This window comes from Microcaecilia unicolor, chromosome 1 (genome assembly GCF_901765095.1).
Source record: "Microcaecilia unicolor chromosome 1, aMicUni1.1, whole genome shotgun sequence".
Classification (NCBI taxonomy): domain Eukaryota; kingdom Metazoa; phylum Chordata; class Amphibia; order Gymnophiona; family Siphonopidae; genus Microcaecilia; species Microcaecilia unicolor.
Genome location: NC_044031.1, coordinates 115,675,245 through 115,700,679, shown reverse-complemented (window position 1 = coordinate 115,700,679; position 25,435 = coordinate 115,675,245). Strand labels below are relative to the sequence as shown.

The 25,435-nt window shown below is 44.3% G+C and overlaps 1 protein-coding gene across 1 annotated transcript in view; it reads left to right on the top strand.

The window, feature by feature from the left end:
• The window catches only part of MALRD1 (MAM and LDL receptor class A domain containing 1), a 787,803-nt gene that overhangs the window by 345,424 nt on the left and 416,944 nt on the right, over nucleotides 1-25,435 (top strand). Inside the window, 1 exon segment of the mRNA XM_030202038.1 lies at nucleotides 2,526-2,771. Within this exon segment, the coding sequence (XP_030057898.1) occupies nucleotides 2,526-2,771 (246 nt within the window).

Here is a 25,435-nt window from a genome sequence, read left to right as displayed (position 1 = left end):
AGTGCATGCAAATCTATTTCATGCATATTTATTGTGGCTATTCTGAAAACCAAGTTTGCTGGGTGTGCTCTGAGCACTGGGCTGAGAACCATTTATCTAAGGCATCGACGGGGGTGTGATCTAGAAGATAAAAGGATGGGTTACCTGTATGTAGGGCCTAATGTGCTAAACAACTTATAAACTACATATAATCAATATAAAATTTTAGATTGTACTACAGAAAGGCGGTATATCAAATCCCATTACCCTTACCCTTATCCTTATTTGTGTTCATTCTCTGTTTTTCTTGATTAGAAAACTAATATTATATATTCAAGCTTAAAAATAGGTAAAATCCACTGCTTGTCTTTGATTCACAATTTTCATCACATCTTTATCAGAATCGATGGTACACACTGCTCTTGCAAATCATCATCCTGTGAGGGTTTTTTTCCAAAGTAAAAAGATTTAATTCCAACTGAGATTCTGATAAAAATAAATGAATCAATTTAATAGTTTTCCTGATGTGTTTAATTTCTGAGTAGCACTCAATAAATGTTATGGGTTTCTTTGGAGAATAATAAAATTACATTGGATTGACATATGGAGAAAACAAAAGTCCAAAAGTAATTTTGATATGTAGATGAGCTTGCAAACTGAAATACCATCTGCCAGATGATTATATTTCCACTGGATTTGATACATTTTTTGTTGGCATTTCATTTCTCTTTTGGAAGACGTTTCATAGACCTGAGCTTATAGGAACTTACTTATATCATTCTCTGACCATTTCACTTGTAAACAGCAGAAGTAAAGTCATAATTAATCACACAAAGGAAGTTTTTCTTCTTATATGTTCAGTTCCTTTTTCCTAAGAACTTGGTATACTGAGCTGAATCAACATAAAAAAAAACACTCAGAACCTTTTTGCAGCTGAAATGGTCTATTGGGCCTACCCCTCAGACCCCATGGCTGCCTGAATTTTTAGTAAAATTGTAAAAGAAAATAACCTCCTTGGAATTGGTTGTGAATTTAGAAAGATCAAGGGAGTAGGTAGAAGAAAGAAAAAACAATTGTGCCCTCCATGGAGGTTCCTGATTGACGTGCACCTAATCAGAGGTGTATTAACCTATAAGATAGTCATTCAGCCACTATGCAGAGCAGGTCTGTGAATAAAAACAAGGGCCGAGATGCATTAAATGTTGGAAAATCAACATTTGACTTTTAAGGATTATTCCTTTCACTAAAAATGAGTTGAAATGATTATACTTTGTTAGAAATGGTATTATTGCTGGTTACCACTTACATTTCAGCAAATCCCAACTGTTTCTTATACATTCAAGAGCCACTGGTTTTATGGCCAACACTGTTGTGAACTCATTCCCAAACATAACAATAAGAAAATGGCACAGCTGTTAAATGTTAACAAATATAAATCATTTAGTATATTTTTCAGACATATGTCTGTCCTTTAAATATCTTAGGACCGTACCTACTAGCTCAACTTTGATTTTGTTTCCAGCATTCCACTTCCTATTCACTCAGGCGTGCCTTAGAGCTCCATACTTGCTCCCACCCTCTTTAACGTCTTCCTTGCCTCACTTCTTATGATCATTCAAGATCACTCATGCATACCTTTCTGCTAAACAGATGATATTCAGATTTGTGTCATGTCACTGATCCCGCTTCCATCTCTCGTCTTAATGATTGCTTGTCTCATGTTTCTCATTGGCTTAAGAGCAATCTTCTTTTTCTTAACTCTGCAAAATGCAAATCTATCCTTTTTGCCCCTTCAGCCAATAGCTGTCTTCCCCCTCCCTCCATCGATGGCCATACCCTTCAGTACAAAGACTCTATGAAGGTTCTTGGAGTCATTCTTGATTTACAACTCACTTTCAAATTACAAATAAATACAGTTATCTGTGCCTCCTTCTTTGCTCTTTACCGCCTCTGTGCTGTTCATCCACTTATTTCATCTTCACACTTACAACCCCTTATTCTTGCGCTTGTTATATCGCAGACTACTGTGATTCCCTTTACTCTGGTCTTCCTCATCAATCTCTCAAATTCTTTCAGCTCATTCAGTCTACTGCTGTCAAACTCCTTCACAATGCTACCTGATCAAATGACCCCCCCCCTCCTCCATTATGAACATTGGATCATGGTCACTGCTCTCAAATGCAAAATCTTCCTTTTCGTCTATAAATACCATCAACCACTAGCCCCCTCCTATCTTTCTCCGCTCATCATTCCTTACATCTCTCTCCACTGTCACCACTCTGTGGATCAGAACTTATTGACCGTTTCTCCACTCTCTGTCCTTATCCCAAATTGTGGGATGTGGTTGTTTAGATTTGATGGGGGGGGGGGGGGGGAGAATTTTTAATGTATTATTGGGAGGAAGGAGATTGATTGAGGGCAAGGTGAGTTGATTCCTTTTATTTGTATACCACTTCAATAGTGTTTGTTAATTTGAAGGTTATATATTACATTTTTTAAATAATAATAAAGTATTCTTATAGGAATTTCTATTCTCTTCCTTTCAGGTTCCTGCCCTCATGGCTATTGGGAATGTCAGAATGGCAAGTGTTACAGACCAGAACAAAGCTGCAATTTTGTAGATGATTGTGGGGATAATACCGATGAGAATGAATGTGGTGCCTCCTGCACCTTTGAGAGAGGCAGATGTGGCTGGCAGAATTCCCTGGCTGACAATTTTGACTGGATTATGGGAGCTGGCTCATCTCGAAGTCTTAGACCTCCCAGGGATCACACGCTTGGAGATGAAAGTGGTATGCTGTCAGTGCATCAAACTACTTATCCTATGACTGAATAAGAGGAAACTGGATTCCAATTAATATTATTTATATGGTGTTTGTATAGACTAAAATTGCTATTCAGAACTTAACAAGCTCTGGAGGCATATTTCAGACAAATAGGCAGCTGTTTGATTAGCTTAATTAGCCTGATTCATGTGGAAATTTGGCAGGCCAAATTGTACAATTTGTGTAGCTATTTAGTTATGAGATTGGAATTAGGCATATCTAGAAACACAGAAAGGACACAGGGAGGGGACAAAAAAGTGTGCCCTTACTTATTATTTCTTATCTTAAATATAGATTACATTGCCCTCCCCTCCAACAAATAAATTGCAGACTGCTTGTACACATACCAGTAAAGCTATGTAGTCTATTACAAAGTTTCCACTCTTCATGGAACAGCCTATAGAAGCTCTGAAAAATCTTCAGTAGCTGAATGTATACAGCCCTGATGCCCTTACTTCAGGGTGAGAATCTGGAACAGTTCAGGGAAGAATGCACTAGATATAATCTACTTAGATTTCAACAAAGTCTTTCACACAGTTCCTCATAGGAGGTTATTGAATAAACTTGACAGGCTGAAGTTAGGACCCAAAGTGGTGAATTGGAATAGAAACTGTTTGACAGACAGACCCAGAGGGTGGTGGTTAATGGAATTCACTTTGAGGAAGGAAAGGGAGTAAAAGAGTGCCTCAAGGATTGGTACTGGGACCGATTCTGTTCAATATATTTGTGAGGGACATTGCCTCAGCGTTAGAAGATAAGGTTTGCCTTTTTATGGATGATACCAAGATTTATAACAGAGTGGACACCCCGGAGGGAATGGAAAACATGAAAAGGGGTCTGTAAAAGATAGAAGAATGGTCTGTTTGGTAAATAAAATTCAATTCAAAGAAGTTGAGAGTGATGCACATGGGGAGTAGAAATCCAAGAGAGCCATATGTGCTAGAAGGTGAGAGGCTGATATGCACAGACAGGGAGAGGAACCTTATGGTGATAGTATCCAAGGATCTGAAGGTGAAGAAACAGTGTGACAAGGAGGTGGCCATAGCCAGAAGGATGGTAGGCTGTATAGAGAGAGGCATAGCCAGCAGAAGAAAGGAGGTGTTGATGTCTCTGTACAAGTCATTGGTGAGGCCTCATTTGGAGTATTGTGTTCAGTTTTGGAGGATGTAAAAAGACTTGATGTGGTCTAGTGGAAAGTGACAAAAATGGTATGGGGCTTGCAACAAAAGATATAAGAGAAGAGACTGGAAGACCTACATATGTATACCCCAAAGAAGAGCAGGAACAGGGGAGATATGATACGTTAAACCAGATATTCAATGCTGGTCACCGGAAATGGACTGACATTGAATATCTGGGTTTAGCACTGACCACGGGAGACAGCCCAGCTATCTCCCATGATCTGAATATCAGGTCCATAGTGATTAGTCATATATGTAAACTCTGTACATTAAAGTCCTTATCTTGCAATACCTGCCTTCCTTTGCAGTTACACAAAAATGAGTACTAATTTGCTCTTGTCTTTCTGATACTGACGCAGTCTATGGGTAGAATATTTATGAACAGCAATGTACCCTTTCAGTGGTCTTCATTTTTGACAGTACTGATCTCTCTGGATGATGAATTGGACCTAGATATTCAGTACTGAAAACCAATTATTCAAGCAAGTTAAGAGCGCTAGTTGTATGGTCCTGCTTGCCTGGATGCTTATCGGGGCACCAGCACTGAATATTGGTGGTTCCCAAATAACTTCAGGGTCTTTTCCAGACCTCATTGGCACTAAATTAATATCACTGGATTCTGTATAGTTTGCCCGATGTTGAGCATTCAAATTTGGGTGTGGATCACAGATCTGCCTGTAAACTAATTAGTTAACTAAGCATTAATAATTGACATTAATTGGCAGTTATTAGGAGTTACATAAGGATCTGCCCTACATCCCATCCTATAACATGAATGCCTAAATTTTTTGGTGCACAAATTCAAAGGAGGTGTAGCCATGGGAGAAGCATGAGTAGATTAAGGGTGTTCCCAGGATTTAGGTGAGATGTTTTAGAATAATGTAATTTATGTGCCTAACTGCCAGTAGTTGGGTGCCAGCAATTATACCAGCTTTTGGCAGGTGTGAGTGCTCATGCCCAAAGTTAGGCGCAAGATGTGTGCTAAGCTAGTATTCGGTAATGGTTGTTCTGTGAAGTGCATCCATTGCAGAATTCTAATTTAGCGCAGATCATCCCGATGCCTATCTTTGGGCGTCATTTAATGATCCCCCCATAGTGTCACAAGGGATAGTGTTAATCTTCAGTAGCTCTATCTGTTATTTTACTCTTAACACAGGTTACGAGGGGGTCCTGTTACTAAGCCTCACTAAAAAGTGACCGGCACTTCAAATAGCACGTGGGTTTCCTGTGTGCCCTGGCCACTCTTTAGCAGGGTTCTAAAATGGCATTTTAGGATTATTTTTTTAATGACCACATGCTATTTTCCCCATTAGCGCATGGCTATTAGTGCCACGAGACCTTACCACCACCTATTTAGGAGGCATTAAGGGCTCCCCCACTACTTCCATTCAAATTGATATTGTACCTGAGCTACCTGTTTAGCACAGACCCACCTGCTCTCCACCCCCACCCCCCAGTTAGCATGCAATAAGTGGAAAATTAATGTGAGACACCTCAGTGCATCCCAACTACTGTGGGACACTTCGGTGTGTCCTATGGTAGAGCTTTTTTAGTGCATGATAGGCCTGCGGTAGGCTTTCCGTGGCTTAGTAAAAGGGCACCTAGGTCCTATTGGATAAAATATAGCACAAGCTAGTGGTAAAATAACACATCTTAACAATTTGCATGGATATTTTTCCCATGAAAACCTGTGAACATGCTTTTGGAAATAGTATGCAGATAAATGTACCCTCCATCCCACACCTACCCTGATAACATCTCCCTAACACACATGTATATGTATGCTTGTAGATGTTGAGACATTTTCAAAAGCCTCATTTCTCCACATACAATTGTTTTACACACAGAAATGCCTTTGAAAATCACCCACCCCAGACAACATACTTTTACTTACTCCTCACCGGCCTCCCACTTAGCCATCTATCCCCCCTTCAATCTGTTCAGAACTCTGCTGCACGTCTCATATTCCGCCAGAACCGATATACTCATATCACCCCTCTCCTCAGGTCACTTCACTGGCTTCCGATCAGATACCGCATTCAATTCAAGCTTCTCCTTCTTACCTACAAATGCACTCAGTCTGCTGCCCCTCACTATCTTTCTACCCTCATCTCCCCTTACGTTCCCGCCCGTAACCTCCGTTCACAGGATAAATCCCTCCTCTCAGTACCCTTCTCCACCACCGCCAACTCCAGTCTCTGCTCATTCTGCCTCGCCTCACCCTATGCTTGGAACAACCTTCCTGAGCCCTTACGCCAAGCCCCCTCCCTGCCCGTCTTCAAGTCTTTGCTTAAAGCCCACCTCTTCAATGCTGCGTTCGGCACCTAACCCTTACCGTTCAGTGAATCCAGACTGCCCCAATTTGACTGCCCCTATCGGACCGACCGTTCACTTGTCTATTAGATTGTAAGCTCCTTGAGCAGGGACTGTCTCTCTTTGTTAAATTGTACAGCGCTGCGTAACCCTAGTAGCGCTCTAGAAATGTTAAGTAATAGTAGTAGTAAATAACTTTGCAATGCATTTGGTATACATATACTAAATATATAATATAAGAATACAAATGTCTCCCCCCTCCAAAAAAAATAGCATGACCTTCCTTAGTATGGTTTTGCTGGGTACTTTTTACAAAGGACATCACAAACAGACTAATAGTGGGAAAACAGAGTTTAAAGCAAATGAATGCCATTTTTGTACCTTGTAATGCACCCAAAATAGCAATGCCAAGTTGGTTTTAATGTCACTTTTTACCTCTGTTGCAATTGACTATTTATTAGGTCTTTTACCCTTCTAAGAGGAGAAATTATCAACATGTGCTATCATTAAGACAGGTACTTTGCCATTAACCCCAGTTATTAGTAACTAGGATCTTGTTGCATAAAATGGGACCTGTGCTAAAAAAAAAACCCAGCATGAATTAATGGTTAAATAACAAATCTCAACTGTAGCCTATGTTGATAACACCCCCCCCCCCCCCCCCCCCCCATTAATGGTAGTCTTGCCCCTAAGCCATTCTCACTTTGACCTTTGAAGGGAAATAAACACATGTGGGAAGGGGTGGCATAGTGTAGCCTGGATGCAAAGAAAGATTTTTCTGTTCCTCATGTAATTAAAATCCCATGGAAATAGAGAGGTCCTTTTAGAAAGCGGTGGTAAGCCCAACACGGGTTTACCGCTCGCTAGGAGGGAAGTGCCACCGGGCTACCGCAGCAGCCCAGCATTAGTTCCAACTCTCAGCGAATGTGATATCCGGAGCTACAAATATATTTTTATTTTTGTAGCACCGGTGTGTACCCAGTTACCTCTGGGTTAGAGCGGGAGCCCTTACCGCCACCTCAGTGGGTGGCGGTAAGTGCTTCCCCCTAAAATGGCCGTGGGGCAAGTGCTTCACTTGCCTCACAGCCATTTCCTGAAAAAAAAAGACCTGCCTTTGACCCACTGTGGTAAAATGGGGCCTCGGCATGGGTCAAAATCATGCGCCGATACCAGCGCAGGCCCCCTTTTGATGCAGCTTCGTAAAAGGGGCCCTCAATGACTCATGTGTCATTCTGACCTGGGTTCCATTGGTTCATTATTTCTCCATTTAGAATGGTAAACGAACAGCATTTCACTTTCGTTATGTACATCTGAGGATTATTTGATTTCTATTCCATTTTGCACATTTTTCCTCCTGTCATTTGGTGCAGCAGTGAAGTACCTTCATTTATTTATGGTTCACAAACCAGGTGCCCTCAGAGAGATCACTTGTCAATTCAATTTAATGGACTCGAAAAAAAAAATCTTATTTACATTTCTTTACGTATAACTGAGCTTCATTTTAACTCTACTTCTGACTTCCAGATCTCAGTATTACTTGTCTGTTAATTTCATAACTGCAAGTCTCTCTGGAATTTCCAGAAATAGGACTTGCTCTATTGCTTCCCAGAGGGGAAGTTAAAATCTCTTTTCCTAAACATAGACACTTCAAATTATATCCAATATTGCACCTTTCAGTTGCAAAGCAATTTGTGACTCAGACGATTCTAGGTATTCTTTTCCTCAGGGACACCACCTGCAAAAATCTTACTCAGTGTTGCTCATTGAGTTGGTAAGTCTCACTCTTTAGGATGAACCAGATTTGGCATCTCTAACAATCCCCAGCAGGACATAACTACTGCCCCATCTTTCCTATCATTTATTTGTAGTCCCATTTTCACCCTCCCACACTGCTGTTGTCCTCTCTCTCTCTAGAATTGTAAGCCACTCACATATTTGTTTGTGTGGGGTAGCAAGTGTTTACTTGGAAACTTGATTTACTTGGCACTTTTTCCTCACACCACAACAGTTCTTATGAGAGAAAGTTGAAGATGGTCCAGTGCTCTCTTTAGGAGTTCAGTGTATCCCATTCTCACCCCAGCGAAGATTCCAGTGACAGTTACTAGACCATTGAAAAGGGAGAAGTAAACCCCAAGAACAATGTCTGGCCAACTCAGCAATGTGCCCCAATAACAATAAAAAAGACTGACTTATTTAGAAATGTTTAATAGTTTCAGAATATTATAACTAAAGGTGCCACTGTGAAAACTAGATACTATGAAAGCATAATAGTATCTCAATCAGCCCAGCTGTACAATCTCCCAATTTCCTGTGGCAACTCAGAGATAGATTTGTTAGCAGAGATTAGTGCAGTAGTAGGAAGGAACAGAAAGGGCATCAGATATAGTGGGAGAACAAAGTGGGATCATTACAGAAACAGGATCTCAGTAATGAGAAGGGATCTCATGGATGTGGGAGGACAGGGAAGGAAGAGAGAAAGGCAGGGAAGAAAATGAGGGATGAAGAAAGAAGATGGTATGTCTGAGAATAGGGAATGAGATGAAACAGGCAGGAAATCCTGATATTAGAAACAGGAAGAAGGGGAAAAGAATAAGAGAATAAATTTCTGAATCAAAACAGGGAAGGAGGATCTGATTTGGAGAGGAGAAAGGTCTCTCCCCTGACTTCTCTCCCTCTCTTCCTGTTGGCCAGTTCCATATGTAACCCTCTTGTTTAAGGTGGTCTAGGTGATTGCTTAAATTATGTCCAGGATAGGTAGACAACAGGGGTGCACACTATTATTTATTTGTTGGGACCAAGCCAGGACTAGGATTTACCTAGAAGGACGAGCAAGCTCTGCACCAGACGTTCACACTTCACATATTGATGGAGCCCACACCAGTTCTTTTTGCTGAAATCAGAACCTTTACTGTCCTTCAATTGCTGATGGTACAGCTTTAATACAGATGGTCAGCTATTTACAATAACTTTCTCCTCTCCCTCAAATCAAGCACAGAAACTACAGACTGCTTCTCCTTGTAACTCAAACCACTCACCGATGTGGTGAGGGCTTGGATTGGCTTTGCACAGTTCACTTGCTGGTACACTTAAGCAGATGTTAACTGTGATGAAGATTTAATTAGTTGACAAACACTTACAGGCTTCTTGGTGGCTAGGTGATAAACTGTGGCTCTGCATTGATGAAATTTCATACCTAGCCCAAATCATGCCCATAGCAGAGACCCTTCCCTCCTAGCATCCAGAATATCCCCCCCCCCCCCCCCTCCATTCCTGGTCCTTTGTTTCTCCCTTACTTCCCTCATCCCCAGTCCTCATTTTCTGCATGGATTGCATCTCTCACCTCCTTCGTACCTCCTTATTAACCTTACTGAAGATAGTCTTTCACATTCCTTCTCTCAAACTCCCATCTGCCAGTTGACCAACAGAAGGAGGTGACAGGCACCTCAAGCTGCATCTTCTCTGCTGATTGGGGCTACATTCTTGATTTGAACTGCCTGGGAGATTCTAGAGCGTCCTAAGGTGCCCCACATTGCTCCAGGAAAAACGAGGGGTGCAGCTGGAAGTACTGAGGCCAGCCTCCTTCTGCTGGCAAATAGATTGTGGGACTGCTAGGAGATAGTGGAAGGAGTTGATGGGTAAGGAGCAGAAGCTCAGAGAGAAAGGAACTAAGATGACCTCCACCTCCCCAATATACACATTGATACTTACCCAGATATCCAACCTTGCTCTCTCTTTCTGGAGTTAGCCTCATGCAGAGTTTGCCAATTTCCCATGATTTCCAGGGAATGCCAAAATCCTCAAGGCTTAGATTTTACCAGGGCCGCCGAGAGGGGGGGCAGGGAGGGCAAAATTCCTCAGGCCCGGGCCACAAAGGAGGGCCCAGTGCCGGTGTCTCTCGCCCTTTCCTGCTCCCAGGCCGTTGGTGCCGCAGTCCCGTCTCCACCTGCCTATCCTGTGCTCCCTTCTGTCTGTCATCCGATGCCCTGCATTAAAAAAAAAATCTCTAAAGCAGCAACGCAGTGCCTTCTCAGCAAAAGCGGCAGATCACCTCGGGTGGGCCTTTCCTCACTGTGTCCTGCCCTCCTCTGATGTAACTTCCTATTTCCGAAAGGGCGGCACTCAGTGAGGGAAGGCCCGCCCGAGGCGATCTGCCGCTTTCGCAGAGAAGGCTCTATGCCTGCTGCTTTAGAGATTTTTTTTTAAATTTAAATGAAGGGGTCAAATGGCAGACAGAAGGGAGCAGAGGGTAGGTAGGTAGGTGGAGACTAGGAACTGCGGCACCTGCGGCCTGGGAGCAGGAAAAGGAGGCGACAGCAGTAGCGATTGAGGGGTGGGGGCGATCCTTGGCGGGGGGTGCCAGGGCAGTGGCGATCCTGGGGGGTGTGTGCGCGGTGATCCTGGGGTGGTGGTGTGGCCTTGCCCCAGGCCCGGCTCAGTCGGCGGTCCTGGATTTTACTTCCCTTGCCTAAGCCACAAAATCATGGGAAAAGAGGGGCTACTGCTCTATTTCCTGACAATCCACTGATTGATATCAACAGTCAAGTTGATCTACCCATATATATGTAACCTGGGTCTCACCAGTTTCTAGCTGAGACCCGGCCCCACACAAGAAGTTCACTATGGGGATCTTTTACTAAGGTGCACTAGCGTTTTTAGCTCACACTAAAAATCAGCTGGTGCTAAATGCTAAGATACCCATAGTAATATAAAGAGTTTCTCAGCATTTAGTGCCAGCTGATTTTTGTGTGAGCTAAAAACGCTAGCGCACCTTAGTAAAAGACCTCCTATCTTTCTTACTTCAAACCTCATACGCTTCGCTTTCACGCAGGCCTCTCTCACCACTTACAGTTGAGCTGGGGTGAGTCAATGGTCTGGAATAACGATCTGGGGGTTTGGGAGACACTTTACCAGTTCTGGGTTCCACTCAGCTGTTCAGTCCAGAAACCACACAGCACTCCAGAGGCTTAATAATAAACTCCAACTTTATTGTAACTTCTGTAACAAGCAGATGGCAACTTAATTTTCTTGCAACACAATTGTAACACTATTATAACAATTTCCAACTCCTGTAATTCCATTGGGATCACCTATTCCACTTTCCTCATGGAACAGAGATACTTCAGGGTTATTTACATATAGACAACTGCTCCTGTCCATGCCTATCCTGCGAGACAGTGTTGAACCCAAAGACTGGTTTCTCCTCTCTCATTCAGATTATTTCCAGTGGGCTCAGACCCCTCAACCCTCACTGTCTGACCCTTCTCCAGTGGTGATCCTTCTCCTGATCCACCCTGGACCTGGGACAAAGCTCTCCCTGGCTTCAATCCCACTGCTCCCAGGCTGGGACCCTTTTTCTGCCTACCTGTAGCATTCTTAATCCTCTGGTTGCCACTTTGTGTAGTAGCGCCCTCCTTGTCAGCCAAAGGTTCCACTCCTTCCAACAGGACTCCCCTTTTTCCTCCAGATCTATTGACAGCTGATTTTCAGACACCCAAAAGACCAAAAAGCCAAAAGCCCATGTGCTCTCACATGCAACTACTTTTATTATTTCCTAACTCCTCCCATAGCTGTCACTTACTCCAACATGGGCACTATCTTCCTGCATTTTATTCCATAAACCCTCCCCTGGGCTGGGCTTCCTCCCACCCAGGGACCACCCAGTCACTCCCCCCAGTGACTCTCTACCAGGGCTCACTCTTACAATAATCTTGATTTAACCAGGGATTAAATATATAAATGTGTTTTAAAAAATAGATGACACTTTCCACAACTTTTAAACAAAGGATGTCCCTCACAGAAATGATTTAGAGAGCTCATTTGCACTAGTGTCTCAGGCAAACAATAGCATTTTCACAAAAATTAGTAAATAGCTGGATTTTAAACAGGAGTAGAAAGTCTGAATAGGCAAGATAATGCTGATGGGTTTGCTATAGGAGGCTGAAAAAGTTATGAAGTGTGAAATATCCTGAGGTAGTGCATAAAATCAGGCAACAGTGTGCAGAATAAATGAATCTTTAATTACAAATAAATACAAATTTTTTGGCATTACAAAAGCACAGCTCTCTCCTGCAGCAGCTTTCCAATCCGTGCTGAGCCAGCGGGCTACCATGAACTGCTTGTGCATAGTCAGGTCAATTCACATAATACACCACAGTTACCCATTATGTATGTATGTCTTCCACTGAAAAAAAATCCATAGCCAGCATTTAAATGCAATCATATATATAATGTTATTTTGCTCATGCTGCTAACAGTAATTCACACTGGCTAACAAGTCCACATAGTCTGACTAATTCATGGACTTAAAAATAGCCATAATCCAGGCACAAAGTCTCAAAACATTTTCAGACAATGCCAGCTCTTTCTTTAAAAGATGCTGAAGCTCATACTTGGGAGGGAGGAGAGGCCAAAATCTGTTTCAAGTTAACTGAGGGGCCCTGTTACTAAGTCGCTTAAGCATCTACGCCCGCCCAACGAGCACCAAAATGAAGTTACTGATTGACTACTGCGTGGATCTTGCGGTAATTTTATTTTTGATGCGTGTCCGATACGCATGGCCGAAAAATAATTTTTATTTTCAGACTCGTGTATCGGACGTGTTTCAAGTGGCATTTGATGCACATAGGTCATTACTGTCCAGTTACCGCGTAAGACTCTACCGCTAGGTCAATGGCTGGCAGTAAGGTCACAGACTCAAAATGAATGTGCGGCAATTTTGATTTGCTGCGCGTTCATTTTTCGCAAAAATGTTTTAAAAGGCTCTTTTTTACAGGTGTGCTGAAAAATGGATCAGCATGCACCCAAATCCCTTGCAAGCCATTTTTCAGTGCACCTTAGTAAAAGGACCCCTACGTTAGTTATCTGGTTAACTTTAGATGGAGTTTCAGTTGGCTTACCCATTTAAATTGGATTGATGAATTTGCAGCCCTAAGCTTTAACTTTAAATTACAAATGTGATTGTGGAGGAGCAGCCTAATAAAGCAGTGGGTTGAGCATGAGAAGGTCCACTGTTCGAATCCCACTGCTGCTCCTTGTGATCTTGGGCAAGTCACATAAACCTTCATTGCCTCAGATAGATCACATGACTGGGGGGGGGGAGGAGTGGCAGGGAAGATATAACTTAAATGAGAGATGCTGGGATGGAGGGTGTTGAGTGGTGGGAAAAGAGCAAGAGATCAGACCAAAGGGAAGATCAAGAGAGATGCTGGATCTATGGAGGGAGTGAGAGAGAGAGATACAAGATACTGTACCATGGGAAAAGGACAGGGTAGAGAAGCTGGCCCTTGGGTGAGGGGTCCAGGAAAAAGAGAAAAGAGGGGGAGAAAATGAACCCAGGGAGGTACAGGGACATAGGGGGAGGAACAGGGATATAGAGGGAACGATGGTGGATATGGACAGAGAAAAAATATGAAAAAGTGGTGAACTGGATTAGGAACTGATTGACGGGCAGACGCCAGAGAGTGGTGGTAAATGGAGTTCGCTCGGAGGAGGGAAAGGTGAGTAGTGGATTGCCTCAGGGATCGGTGCTGGGGCCGATTCTATTCAATATATTTGTGAGTGATATTGCTGAAGGCTTACAAGGTAAAGTTTGCCTTTTTGCGGATGACACCAAGATTTGCAACAGAGTGGACACCCCGGAGGGAGTGGAAAGCATGAAAAAAGATCTGCGGAAGCTAGAAGAATGGTCTAACGTTTGGCAATTAAAATGCAATGAAAAGAAATGCAAAGTGATGCACTTAGGGAGTAGAAATCCACGGGAGACATATGTGTTAGGCGGTGAGAGTCTGATAGGTACGGACGGGGAGAGGGATCTTGGGGTGATAGTATCTGAGGACCTCAAGGCGACGAAACAGTGTGACAAGGCGGTGGCCGTAGCTAGAAGATTGCTAGGCTGTATTGAGAGAGGTGTGACCAGCAGAAGAAAAGAAGTTTTAATACCCCTGTATAAGACGTTGGTGAGGCCCCACCTGGAGTATTGTGTTCAGTTTTGGAGGCCGTATCTTGCGAAGGATGTTAAAAAAATGGAAGCGGTGCAAAGAAAAGCTACGAGATTGGTATGGGATTTGTGTTGCAAGACGTATGAGGAGAGACTTGTTGACCTGAACATGTATACCCTGGAGGAAAGGAGAAACAGGGGTGATATGATACAGACGTTCAAATATTTGAAAGGTATTAATCCGTGAACGAACCTTTTCCGGAGATGGGAAGGCGGTAGAACTAGAGGATATGAAATGAGATTGAAGGGGGGCAGACTCAAGAAAAATGTCAGGAAGTATTTTTTCGCGGAGAGAGTGGTGGATGCTTGGAATGCCCTCCCGCGGGAGGTGGTGGAGAGGAAAACGGTAACGGAATTCAAACATGCGTGGGATAAACATAAAGGAATCCTGCTCAGAAGGAAGGGATCCCCAGAAGCTTAGCTGGTGGTAAGAGGCAGGGCTGGTGCTTGGGAGGTAGGGATAGTGCTGGGCAGACTTATACGGTCTGTGCCAGAGCCGGTGGTGGGAGGCGGGGCTGGTAGTTGGGAGGCGGGGATAGTGCTGGGCAGACTTATACGGTCTGTGCCCTGAAAAAGACAGGTACAAATCAAGATAAGATATACACAAAAAATGGCACATGTGAGTTTATCTTGTTGGACAGACTGGGTGGACCGTGCAGGTCTTTTTCTGCCATCATCTACTATGTTACATGAAAAGAACAGAAAATGGATAGACTGGAGTGGGAGGAGATGCAGAACAGAGTAAAAGATTATTGGGAATAGAGGGAAGAAGGGGAACAGAGCAGAAGATGGATGGGATGGGGGAAAGATAGAGGACAGAGCAGATGACTAGAACTTGTAGGGGGTAGGGGAATATAGCAGAAGATGACTGGGACTTAGTGATTGAAAGAGAGAGTGTTGGAGAACAGAGTGGGGAATTCTGGATGGGAGAGATGGAATAAGAATTTCAAGGGGGATAGTGAGATATAGTTATGAGTGGGGGTATATTGATGGGCTGAGAGAATGAGTGAGGGTTTGAAATGGGGGGGGGGGGGGGGGTAAGAGAAAGGGAATGAAGTGTGGGGTAAGGTTGAGACATACTGTAAGTGACCTGGAAGACTGGAGGAATAGATATTGAAAAGAGATGAGAGCACTAGGGAGGGATATGAGAGGAAGAGAATAGGTCTCTGAAGGGGTTGAGTGAGGGCAGAAATGGAATTAAAAAGAGAGTGAAAGAGAGGCAAGAGAAGATGGAGTAAAAGGTAAGAAAAGAATGGCCTGGAGGCAAGGGAATGAAGGAGAGACAGTAATGTAAAGGGGCTGGTATGGGAATGAGAGGTAGTAGAGTGCAGGTGAGGGCTAAGAGGGTGAGTACAGAGGATGGACATGGGGGGACTAGGGAATGGGTGAAAAATGAGGAGAAGATAGAAGACTAGAGAAGGAGTGCTGAAGAGGGGATGAGAGGAAAAGTACAAAAGGGAGGAATTTCTTAAGACAGGATATAAGGATGTACAGCTATCAAATGTAATCTGCACCCTTAGGTTTTCCCATTTGGCCCACGAATTTTGGAAAATCATTACAAAACACTGGCATATTTTATAATCCCATGATTGTTTCAAAACACAGCATCCAACCATTGCATATTTAAGTGAGAGGAACCTTAGGGATAAGTTAGTTCCATCAACACTTCCCGAGCTCAGAGAGCAGATTTTAGCACACTCAGGACATACCCCATGTGAAGCTTGTTCTGTCTGCAGACACTCCATTTCTCTTATTGTCTTTACCCATCTTTCTACAGGTAAAATGTTTAAATTGGATTTTTCCAGTAATCACAATGCATGCTATGTGGTATACATCATTATCAGGCTTATTTTCGAAAGAGAAGGATGCCCATCTTTCGATACAAATCGGAAGATGGGCATCCTTCTCACAGGGTCGCCCAAATCGGCATAATTAAAAGTCGATTTTGGGTATCCCCAACTGCTTTCCATTGCAGGGACGACCAAAGTTCACGGGGACATGTTGGAGGCATACCGAAGGCGGAACTGGGGTGTGCCTAACACATGTGCATTCTTGACCCATAATGGAAAAAGGGCGTCCCTGATGAGCATTTGGATGATTTACCTGGTCCTGTTTTTCTTACAACCAAGGCACAAAAAGGTGCCTGAACTGACCAGATGACCACCGGAGAGAATCTGGGATCACCTCCCCTTACTCCCCCAGTAGTCACTAACCCCCTCCCACCCTCAAAAAACAACTTTAAAAATATGTTGTGCCAGCCTCTATGCCAGCCTCAAATGTCATACTCAGGTCCATCACAGAAGTATGCAGGTACCTGAAGCACTTGTAGTGGGTGCAGTGCACTTCAGGAAGGCAGACCCAGGCCCATCCCCCCTACCTGTTACACTTGTGGTGGTAAATGTGAGCCCTCCAAAACCCACAACAAACCCACTTTACCCATATCTAGGTGCCCCCCCTTCACCCGTAAGGGCTATGGTAGTGGTGTACAATTGTGGGTAATGGGTTTTTTGGTGGGGAGGTTGGGGGACTCATCACACAAGGTAAGGGAGCTATGTACCTGGGAGCAATTTATGAAGTCCACTGCAGTTCCTCCTAGGGTGCCCGGTTGCTGTCCTGGTATGTCAGGGGGACCAGTGAACTACGAATGCTGGCTCCTCCCATGACCAAAGGGCTTGCATTTGGTTGTTTCTGAGATGGACATCCTTAGTTTCCATTATCGCCGAAAATCAGAAACTACCAAGTCTAGGGACGACCTAAATGTCAAGATTTGGGCATCCCCAACCGTATTATCGAAACGAAAGATGGACGCCCATTTGCCGGGACGTTTTGCGAGGACATCCTCAGCAAAACTTGGGCGTCCCTTTTGATTATGCCCCTCCACATGTTCATGTAAACTTCATTATGTAGGAAAAACTAAAAGGATGGTCAGAATAAGACTGATTGAACTCAGGAGTTGTACAGTATTAACAGATGCATCACTTCAGCACGCATTGTTGAACATTGACTACAGGTTAGACATGATATTGATGATTTGAAGTATTTTGTAATCAAGATGATTAAACCCAAATGGAGAGGTCAGGACACTGACCTTACTCTCCCAGAAGCAGAACAGAGACTAATTTGGGCACCCTTTATAGAATCCAGGGGTGAGTGGCACTCTAAGTCATTATTTAGGAGTATATCAAGTACTACTCACACCCAACTGTATCCCCCATCCCCCCCCCTCCCAAAAAAAAAAAATGTCATCTCTGGCTATGCCATTGGTGCATCCACCACAAAAGGGCACACAAAGATTACTGAAAACAGGTGAGGCAATTCTATGACTTGGTGTCAAGATGTAAGTACCACAATGGGGCATGCTTAATGCCAGTTCTACAGTGAATACAGGGCACACATAAGCCATTATAGAATACTCATGCAAAGTTGTGCTGGTACCCTGAAATATAGGTGTGTCCCCTTATAACATATGAAAGGCAGGTGCAAGTTGGTGCACCTAAGTGCTTCATGCAATGCATGCAACTGATAGTATTCTATAAGTTTCACATGCCACTGGGTGACATGCCCATGCTCTGCCCATGTTTACACCCCCTCATAGGTACATTCTAAGACATTTAACTGGCAATTATTTGTTCCTCTGATGCACAAATTCTGTTATGATATAGAATAATAATGCTATTATTCTATATTATATGCACACACATGGGGTCAGATTCTGTAAATGACGATTAAAAAATAGGCATGTCTAAAAATACACTTAGCGCTATTCTATAAACCACACTCAGTTTATAGAATAGCGCATAGGGCCAGGGAAGGCACCTACTCTTAGGCGTGGCCATTTATGCCACTGAAAACCTGGCGTAAATACCCGTGCCTGAATTAGGTGTGGTTACCCTGAATTCTATAATCATGTGCGTTAATTTGATGAATGACCCCGACATGTCCACACACCTCCTATGGCCACACAATCTTTTCAGCTATGTGAATTTGAATTTACTGCACCTCTTTTTAGAATATGCCTAAAAATGCGTGTACAAATTCCAATTATTGCCAATTAGTGCTGATAATTGTTTGTTAGTGGCCAATTATTAGTGCTTATTGGCCTTAATGGCTCCTTACTCAATTAATGTACACACATAAATTGGGTACACACCCAATTTAATGCATGCAACTCACCAGAACTTATATAGAATCTGAGGGATGATGCCTGACATTAGGCCCCAGTTACAGAATTACACACACACACACACACACACACACACACACAATCGGGAGCCAAAACAGCTCTCTTCCAAAGACCTGATGCATACTAATACTGGAGGAAAATGCTGAAATTTAACACTACTTGAAGAAAATCTCATTCCATGCTTTATTTCAAAGGAATGCATATTCCTAGTAACAACCCTGATGCTCACTCACTCTGGTCGCACCCAGAAATAGATTCATGCTACTTCTGGAAAGGTGAAGTATGGGAGGCAGACCCTAAAAAAGATCAGGGTGAAGAGAAAGAGTGAATGTGCCTTTGTGAGGAGGGAGTTTAAGAAAAGTAGTAAATGGGGGTCCATGGTAGGGGTCCATAAAGATATGTTTGCCTACAGCTTTAAATAGTGTTAATGTCAGCCTAGCTGATATTTATTAGTTAAAATGTCAGCTGAATATAACCGGTTAGATATTTGACTGATAATTCAGATACATCTAGGGGTTCTTTTACTAAGCTTACATGAATGCCTTAATGGCGATCGCCATTATGGCATTATGTAAGCCACATAGAGCCTGCAAATAGGTGGGAAAATGTGGGATACAAATGCAATAAATAAATAAATAAATAAGCAAGCTGTGGTGAAAAGTGGCCTGTGGTATTCTGGACGCATGAATTTGGAGAAAAAGGGCTTTTTTAGTGGGGCAGTAAATGGCCGTGTGCTAAAATTAACATTCCCAATATTAAACAAGCTTTGTAGTGATTTACTGAAAACCTCAGTGGTGCAACTTGCCAGCTAATTTTCACTGTTGCAACTGAGGTTTTCAATAAATCACTACAAAGCTTCTTTTAACAGTGGGAGTGTGGTTTGAGATTTATATCAGTGCTTCCCATTGTAAAATTCTGTGCTTGGATTAATACTAAAATTAACAGTAGCATGCGGCTATTTATTGCCTGAGCAGTTACCACCACCCATTGACTTAGCAGTAAGGGCTTACGCACTACTGGTGAGGTAATCAGGTAGCACATGCTAATGTGGCCAAGCTGCCGATTACCGCTGGGACCGTTGCCCCCAACCCCCCAAGATAGAAAATAGAAAAATATTTTCTACTTCAAAATTACTGCTGGGTACCCTTGCTAGCCCGGCGGTAGTGTCGATTTGGCACGTGCTACCTGTGCATTAGCCCTACCATAGCTTATTAAAAGGGCCCCCTAATTGGCCAAAACCTATTGGGGGGAAGGGAATTCACGGGGAGGATGAAACATGAAATTGCTGATCTGCTTTTAGCAATCTGTTGTTAAAATCATCCATAGCATCTGAAGATAAAGATAAAGGAAATCATTAGAGCCAAAAAACAATCCTTCAGAAAGTGGAGAAGAGAACCAACTGAAAGTAACAGGATAGATCATAAGGAATGCCAAGCCAAATGCAAAGCGGAGATAAGGAGGGCAAAAAAGGACTTTGAGAAGAAATTAGCGTTGGAAGCAAAAATACATAGTAAAAATTTTTTTTAGATACATTAAAAGCAGGAAACCGGCCAAAGAGTCGGTTGGGCCGCTGGACGAAAATGGTGTTAAAGGGGCGATCAAGGAGGACAAAGCCGTAGCGGAGAAATTAAATGAATTCTTTGCTTCGGTCTTCACCGAGGAGGATTTGGGGGGGACACCGGTGCCGGAAAGAATATTTGAAGCGGGGGAGTCGGAGAAACTAAACAAATTCTCTGTAACCTTGGAGGATGTAATGGGTCAGTTCAGCAAGCTGAAGAGTAGTAAATCACCGGGACCTGATGGTATTCATCCCAGAGTATTAATAGAACTAAAAAATGAACTTGCGGAGCTACTGTTAGAAATATGCAATCTGTCCCTAAAATCGAGTGTAGTACCGGAAGACTGGAGGGTAGCCAATGTTACTCCGATTTTTAAGAAGGGTTCCAGAGGAGATCCGGGAAATTATAGACCGGTGAGTCTGACGTCGGTGCCGGGCAAGATGGTGGAGGCTATTATTAAGAATAAAATTGCAGAGCATATACAAAAACATGGACTGATGAGACAAAGTCAGCACGGATTTAGTGAAGGGAAGTCTTGCCTCACCAATCTAATGCATTTTTTTGAGGGGGTAAGCAAACATGTGGACAATGGGGAGCCGGTTGATATTGTATATCTGGATTTTCAGAAGGCGTTTGACAAAGTGCCACACGAAAGACTCCTGAAGAAATTGCAGAGTCATGGAATCGGAGGTAGGGTATTATTATGGATTAAGAACTGGTTGAAAGATAGGAAGCAGAGAGTAGGATTGCGTGGCCAGTATTCTCAGTGGAGGAGGGTAGTTAGTGGGGTCCCGCAGGGGTCTGTGCTGGGTCCGTTGCTTTTTAATGTATTTATAAATGACCTAGAGATGGGAATAACTAGTGAGGTAATTAAATTCGCCGATGACACAAAATTATTCAGGGTCGTCAAGTCGCAGGAGGAATGTGAACGATTACAGGAGGACCTTGCGAGACTGGGAGAATGGGCGTGCAAGTGGCAGATGAAGTTCAATGTTGACAAGTGCAAAGTGATGCATGTGGGTAAGAGGAACCCGAATTATAGCTACGTCTTGCAAGGTTCCGCGTTAGGAGTTACGGATCAAGAAAGGGACCTGGGTGTCGTCGTCGATGATACGCTGAAACCTTCTGCTCAGTGTGCTGCTGCGGCTAGGAAAGCGAATAGAATGTTGGGTGTTATTAGGAAGGGTATGGAGTCCAGGTGTGCGGATGTTATAATGCCGTTGTATCGCTCCATGGTGCGACCGCACCTGGAGTATTGTGTTCAGTACTGGTCTCCGTATCTCAAAAAAGATATAGTAGAATTGGAAAAGGTACAGCGAAGGGCGACGAAAATGATAGTGGGGATGGGACGACTTTCCTACGAAGAGAGGCTGAGAAGGCTAGGGCTTTTCAGCTTGGAGAAGAGACGGCTGAGGGGAGATATGATAGAAGTGTATAAAATAATGAGTGGAATGGATCGGGTGGATGTGAAGCGACTGTTCACGCTATCCAAAAATACTAGGACTAGAGGGCATGAGTTGAAGCTACAGTGTGGTAAATTTAAAACGAATCGGAGAAAATTTTTCTTCACCCAACGTGTAATTAGACTCTGGAATTCGTTGCCGGAGAACGTGGTACGGGCGGTTAGCTTGACGGAGTTTAAAAAGGGGTTAGATAGATTCCTAAAAGACAAGTCCATAGACCGCTATTAAATGGACTTGGAAAAATTCCGCATTTTTAGGTATAACTTGTCTGGAATGTTTTTACGTTTGGGGAGCGTGCCAGGTGCCCTTGACCTGGATTGGCCACTGTCGGTGACAGGATGCTGGGCTAGATGGACCTTTGGTCTTTCCCAGTATGGCACTACTTATGTACTTATGTAAGATTGGAGGGTGGCCAATATAATGCCGATTTTTAAAAAGGGTTCCAGGGGTGATCCATAAAATTACATATTGGTAAGCCTGTCTTCAGTGCTGGGCAAAATAGTGGAAACTAGTATAAAGAATATAATTGCGGAACACATAGACAAACATGGTTTAATGGGACAGAGTTAGCATGGGTTCAGCCAAGGGAAGTCTTGCCTCACCAATGTGCTTCATTTCTTTGAAGACATGAATAAACATGTGGATAAAGGTGAGCCGGTATACATAGAGGGGCATAATCGAAAAGGGAGCTCAAGTTTTCATGAGGGCGTCCTCGCAGGATGACCCCGTAAAAGGATGGGGCAACCCATATTATCGAAACAAGATGGGCGTCCATCTTTCGTTTCGATAATACGGCTGGGGACGCCCAAATCATGAAATTTAGGTCGACATTAGAGATGGTCGTCCTTAACTCGTTTTTGAGATGGTCGTTCCTGGTTTTCAGCAATATGGGAAACCGAGGACGCCCATCTCAAAAACGACCAAATCCAACCCACTTGGTCATGGGAGGAGCCAGCATTCATAGAGGGGCATAATCGAATGCGAATGCCTATCTCCATGGGCGTCTATGTCCGAAAATGGGTACGTGAAGAGGCGGGACAGACCGTATTTTTGAAAAAATGGACGTTTTTCAGCTGGGCATTTGTTTTTTTTTAGCAATAATGGAAACTAAAAATGCCCAGCTCAAAAACGTCCTAATCCGAGCCATTTGGGCGTAGGAGGGGCCACGATTCGTAGTACACTCGCCCCCCTGACATGTCAGGACACCAACTGGGCACCCTAGAGGTCAGTGCGGTGGACTTCAGACAACACTCCCACATGCATAGCTCTCTTACCTTGGGTGCTGAGCCCCCAACCCCCTCCCCCAAAACTTACTACCCACAAATGTACAACACTACCATAGCTCTTAGGGGTGAAGGTGGCACCTACATGTGGGTACAGTGGGTTTTGCAGACCTCCCATTTACCAGCACAAGTGTTACAGGTAGGGGGGGATGGGCCTGGGTCCACCTGGCTGAAGGGCACTGCGGTACCCACTAAAAGTGCTCCAGGGACCTGCATACATGCAGGCCTCTAGGACTTGTTGCTGCTATATAACATTGGCACACCAGTTGACACCTGAAGACTAACCTCGCCGAAAACGTCCTTTATTGGAATAAGCACGCTTACTCAGTTAACTGCAGATCAGAGATTGTGCCCCACTGGCAACGAGTCTCCCTGGTACTGAGATGAGCAGTTGGTCAGAGCTGGCAGAATGGTGTACAATGCCCTCTTTCAGCCACATTCAAGGGAAGAACTAAGTTGTCTAACGTGGCTAACACAGGAAAGGGAACTAAAACTGGCTTACAAAAATGGCCACTACCGCATGGACTACAACAGGAAACACAACAGGGCACACTCTGACCCAGTAGGCAGGGGGAAAAGCACCATGGGAGAAGAGCCTACCAACTACCAACATCGTGAGACTGTAACACAAGCTAATGAAATCACGGAGCCCAATACCCTACACCCACCACAATACAATGCTGATGTGACTCTGCAGTGCGCATAACAGAAAAGGTGTCACACTCACCCGAGAGCCACATCAGAACCAGGGAAAGGCTGTCACAGGATAGAACACATTCTGCTGTCATGGAGGTGGGTACAGCATTTGAGGCTGGCATAGAGGCTGGAAAAAAAGTTTGTAAAGTGGTTTTTTTTTTAGTGGGAGGGGGTTAGTGACCACTGGGGGAGTCCGGGGAGGTCATCCCCGATTCCCTCCAGTGGTCATCTGGTCAGTTGGGGCATTGTTTTGAGACCTGTTCGTGAAAAAAAAGGGTCCAAAAAAGTGACCCAAAATCGCGGTAAAAATGCCTTTTTTCGATTATCACCTAAATACGCCCATCTCTCCTCGGCCGATAACCACACCCCAGTTCCGCCTTCACCACGCCTCCAACACGCCCCCGTCAACTTTACCAGTTTCCGCGACGGATTGCAGTTGGAAACGCCCAAAATCGGCTTTCGATTATACCGATTTGGGTGCCCACGGGAGAAAGACGCCCATCTCCAGATTTGGGTCGCAATATAGGCGTTTTTCTCTTTCGATTATAAGCTGGATAGTACACTGGTCCCCCTGACATGCCAGGACACCAACCGGGCACCCTAGGGGGCACTGCAGTGGACTTCAGAAAAAGGTCCCAGGCGCATAGCTCCCTTACCTTGAGTGCTGATCCCTCCAAACCCCCCTCCCAAAACCTAAAACCCATAACTGTACACCACTACCATAGCTCTTAGGGATGAAGAGGGGCACCTACATGTGGGTACAGTGAGTTTGTGGTGGGTTTTGGAGGGCTCACATTTACCACCACAAGTGTAACAGGTAGGGGGGGATGAGCATGGGTCCACCTGCCTGAAGTATACTGCATCCACTACAACTGCTCCAGGTACCTGCATACTGCTGCGATTGACCTGAGTATGACATTTGAGGCTGGCATAGAGGCTGGCAATAAAGCATTTTTAAAGATTTTTTGAGGGTGGGAGGGGGTTACTGACCACTGGGGGAGTAAGGGAAGGTGATCCCCAATTCCCTCCGGTGGTCATCTGGTCAGTTCGGGTACCTTTTTGATGCTTGATCGTGAAAAAAATGGACCAAGTAAAGTCGCCCAAGTGTTCATCAGGGACGCCCTTCTTTTTTCCATTATCGGCCGAGGACGCCCATCTCCTAAAGATGCCCCAGTCCTGCCTTCGCTACACTGCCAACACGCCCCCACAATGGAAAGCAGTTGAGGGTGTCCAAATCGGCTTTCAATTATGCTGATTTGTGTCGGAAGATGTGCGCCTTTCTCTTTGGAAAATTCACCTGATAATGTATATAGATTTTCATGAAAGACTCCTGAAAAAATTAAAAAGTTATGGGATAAGAGGCAATGTTCTGTTGCGGATTAGGAACTTGTTAATAGATAGAAAACAGAGTGTAGGGCTAAATGGACATTTTCTCAATGGAGGAGGGTGCATAGAGGAATACTCGGAGATATTCAATTAATTTTACTTAACTTTTGAGGTGTGAATAACAGTGGCGTAGCAAGGGCGGGGCGGTGGGGGCGGTCCACCCCAGGTGTCAACAGGTGGGGGAGTGCATCCGTCCACCCCCCCAGTGCAGCGCCTCCCCCCCGACACGGTCCCCACCTGCCTACGAGCTCCATCCATCTGCACTGCTGTAAAGAAGAAATCGCTTCGTCAGCCCTTCCCTCACTCACTGTCTCCCGCTCTCTGACGTAACTTCCTATTTCCTCAAGGGCGGGAGCCAGTGAGTGAGGGAAGGGCTGACGAAGCGATTTCTTCTTTACAGCAGTGCAGATGGATGGAGCTCGTAGGCAGGTGGGGACCGTGTCGGGGTGGCGCTATGCCCGGGGGGGGGGGGGGGGGTCGACGTCGGTGGGGAGTGTCGTGTTGGTCTGCACCCGGGGGGGGAAGACAGCAGCGATCCGCCCTGGGTGGCAGCTGCCCCCGCTACGCCACT